This window comes from Triticum aestivum, chromosome 3D (genome assembly GCF_018294505.1).
Source record: "Triticum aestivum cultivar Chinese Spring chromosome 3D, IWGSC CS RefSeq v2.1, whole genome shotgun sequence".
Lineage (NCBI taxonomy): Eukaryota > Viridiplantae > Streptophyta > Magnoliopsida > Poales > Poaceae > Triticum > Triticum aestivum.
Genome location: NC_057802.1, coordinates 66,423,920 through 66,426,672, shown reverse-complemented (window position 1 = coordinate 66,426,672; position 2,753 = coordinate 66,423,920). Strand labels below are relative to the sequence as shown.

Sequence of the window (2,753 nt, the reverse complement as noted above, 5' to 3'; positions counted from 1 at the left end):
AACATCTTATATTTAGTTACGGAGGTAGTAGTATTTTATTTCAAGATCACACATTGCACGATAGTTATGTTGAAACCATTTCTGTGTTTGCCAATGTTTGAAACATATGACTAGTTGCCTAGTTCAATGTACTCATCCAGTCATCCTTATTTAACAAACTCGATCACTTTCATTTCAAATTCATAGAATTTTGGTCCACAAAATTTCGATGACCACCTGGGTTCAAATCTTCCAACTCAAGCCATATGGGTTCGAATCTCCCCACCTACCTAACAACGACAAAGCTAATCTCCGACTAGTTGGACGTTCGCTTCAGATCCAAACGACCTAGATAGCGTTCGTTTTGAATCCGACGGCTCGCATTGGGCGCGTCCATATCTCAAACCATAATCTTGTGTCCGAACCTAAAAGCAAGAAAACATTGCCTGGAATGACTAGTCTCGAGAAGAAAACTTTCGCTCTTCCCCTTCCAACAAAAACTAAATAACAAATGAATTTTGGTGCCCTACTCCCTTAATTATTTCTTTTACGTACTCTGGATCGGCGGCTGATCGATCCGGTCAAGAAATGAAACAGGTACAGTAGCTGCTAGCTAGTAGAAAGACCCAGCGCCGGCCACGGTGGCATGGTGGAGCATGTTGTGGGCGATGGTGTCTCGCATCTGCGCAGCGGCGGGGGAGGGCACGGGGTCATTGGCGACCATGTGGTTGTCGTCGTCTAGGTCGAGCTCCACGCCGTGCAGCAGCTGGAGGTCGAAGGGTTCGCCGCTGTGCTCGCAGATGTTGTGTAGCGTGCAGCACGCGCCGAGCATGACGGAAAGGTCGTCCACCTTGACCTCGGTGCGCCTCTGGAGGCAGGCCCAACGCGCCTTGAGCCTCTGGAACGAGGTGACGGCCACGGCGCGTGCCTTTGCCAGTCTCTGGTTGAACTCGTGCTGCGTCCACGTCAGATTCTGGTGGGAGTAGGGCACCAGCATCCAGTCCGTGAGCGGGTAGCCGGCGCCGCCGACCACGCGCATGCCCTGGCCAAGGGTCTCCTCGGTAAGCTTGGGCTTGTTCATCGACCAGAGGAGGAGGGTTTGCTCGTCGGCCATGGCGCCTGGGCTGACGCAGATGTCGGTGAAGGTCCCGTCCGCGTCCACCGACGCCTGCAGGGTGATGCTGTAGCAGGTCTTGCTCTTTCGCGCCGTGGCGCGGGGGTTTAAGTAGTTGATGACATGGTGCTTGGGCGCGATGATGGCCACGTGGGTGGTGTGGACGGCGCCGATGATGCCTGGGATGCCCGACAAGGCCTCGAACTTTGCCGCGTTGGTGGCCATGGTGGCGGCGTCCGGCCACTGGATGACGTTGGGCACGACCGTGGCCTGGATGGCGGCGCAGACGTCGAGCACGAGCTTGTGGCAGGTGGAGACCCCGATGGCGAAGCGATCGGCGACCTTGCGGAGGGGCTCCCCGGTGGCGAGGCGCCAGACGCAGACGGCGACACGCTTCTGCACGGGGATGGCGGCGCGCAGCGCGGTGTCCTCCTTGCGGACGGCGGCCGCCAGCTGCTCGCACAGAACCTGGAACGTGTAGGGGGACATGCGGAAATGGTGCCTGAAGTCCGCCGCCGGGTAGCCCGAGCTGCTAACCGTGTCCCACCACGCGCTGTGGCGGTCCTTCTTCCACAGCCGCCTCCCTCCGCCGCCAACGCCCTTCTCCCTCGTCACCGTGGCCAGCACCACATACTCATCCACGATCTCGCTTCCGCCGTCTTCATTGCTGTCCACGCCACTAGCGGTCTCCATTGAGCCCGACGGCGAGCGCTGCCTCTTGGACCCCCGCGCCCCCGAGACCGACGGCACCCCTCCCATCCACTCTGCTCCCAGGTTGACCATGCCCTGCACATGCGGCACCCCAAACCCCACCGATGACTCCACCACATGAAGCGCTAGCCCGCCACTGGTATCCATTGACTCCCACAGCGAGTTCTGCCTCTTAAACCCCGGCTCCCTCGCCCCCATCTCATTCCACAGATTCACCACGCCCTGCCCCTGCGGCGCCTCAACCTCCATCGCTGACGCCCCCCTCTTCTTGCTCCCCTGCGGGTTCACCGGGGCCGGCGCAGACTCAGACACAGCGTCCTGCTCGAAATAGTAATCGAGGTAGGACAGGTCTCCGCCGTCGGCCATGGTTTGGGTGGAATAGTGGTGCGACCCCACGTAAGGCTGGTTTCTCATCATCTAAGTGGAGTTTTGTGGGTACGGTGGAACAGCAGAAACAATGGTGGGATGGGATCGAGATTGAGGATAGAGAAGAGACAAAGACGAGCAAGTATCGATCCTCCGGCGAGAGGGCTGCGAGGGTCGGTGGATGGAGTCAGGGTATATAAAGGTTCGGGCCACGCGGAGAGAAGGAAGGAAGGAAGGCGACGGTTGGTGGCGGCGCTGGAACCGCGGCTCGCTCACGCGGTCGGGGAGAACATGGGAACGCAGCGAGTGGGAGAAGGCGCCTCGCGACGTCGCTCTCGAACCCCAGTCAGTGGTACTAGTAGTAGTCCGATCGATTGTTTGTCAGTTGCCGAAAGAATGTTCTGACGCCGCCTAATGGAGCCGTCGCTTTGCGTCACGACTGGCGTGCTGTACGTACGTGTTGGGCTACCAGGCCATGTTTATTCAAATGTTGTGCCGTGGGGATTAGTTTTCGACTGGTTACGTTAAAAAAAGAACGAAATGGATTGACCCGTTGGTGCTAGTTATCCTCACAGAAGAAAAA

At 58.0% G+C, this 2,753-nt stretch overlaps 1 protein-coding gene across 1 annotated transcript; it reads right to left on the bottom strand.

Moving 5' to 3' along the window:
- Nucleotides 1-461: 461 nt before the first annotated feature.
- Nucleotides 462-2,323, bottom strand: LOC123074138 (protein ANTAGONIST OF LIKE HETEROCHROMATIN PROTEIN 1-like). The gene has a single exon (XM_044497063.1). The coding sequence runs from the start codon at nt 2,219-2,221 to the stop codon at nt 593-595; it is 1,629 nt and encodes a 542-aa protein (XP_044352998.1). The 5' UTR covers nt 2,222-2,323; the 3' UTR covers nt 462-592.
- Nucleotides 2,324-2,753: the final 430 nt, after the last annotated feature.

What these genes read in the sequence shown, in the direction of transcription:
- LOC123074138 (XM_044497063.1), bottom strand. Translation starts at nt 2,221, where the DNA reads ATGATGAGAAACCAGCCTTACGTGGGGTCGCACCACTATTCCACCCAA.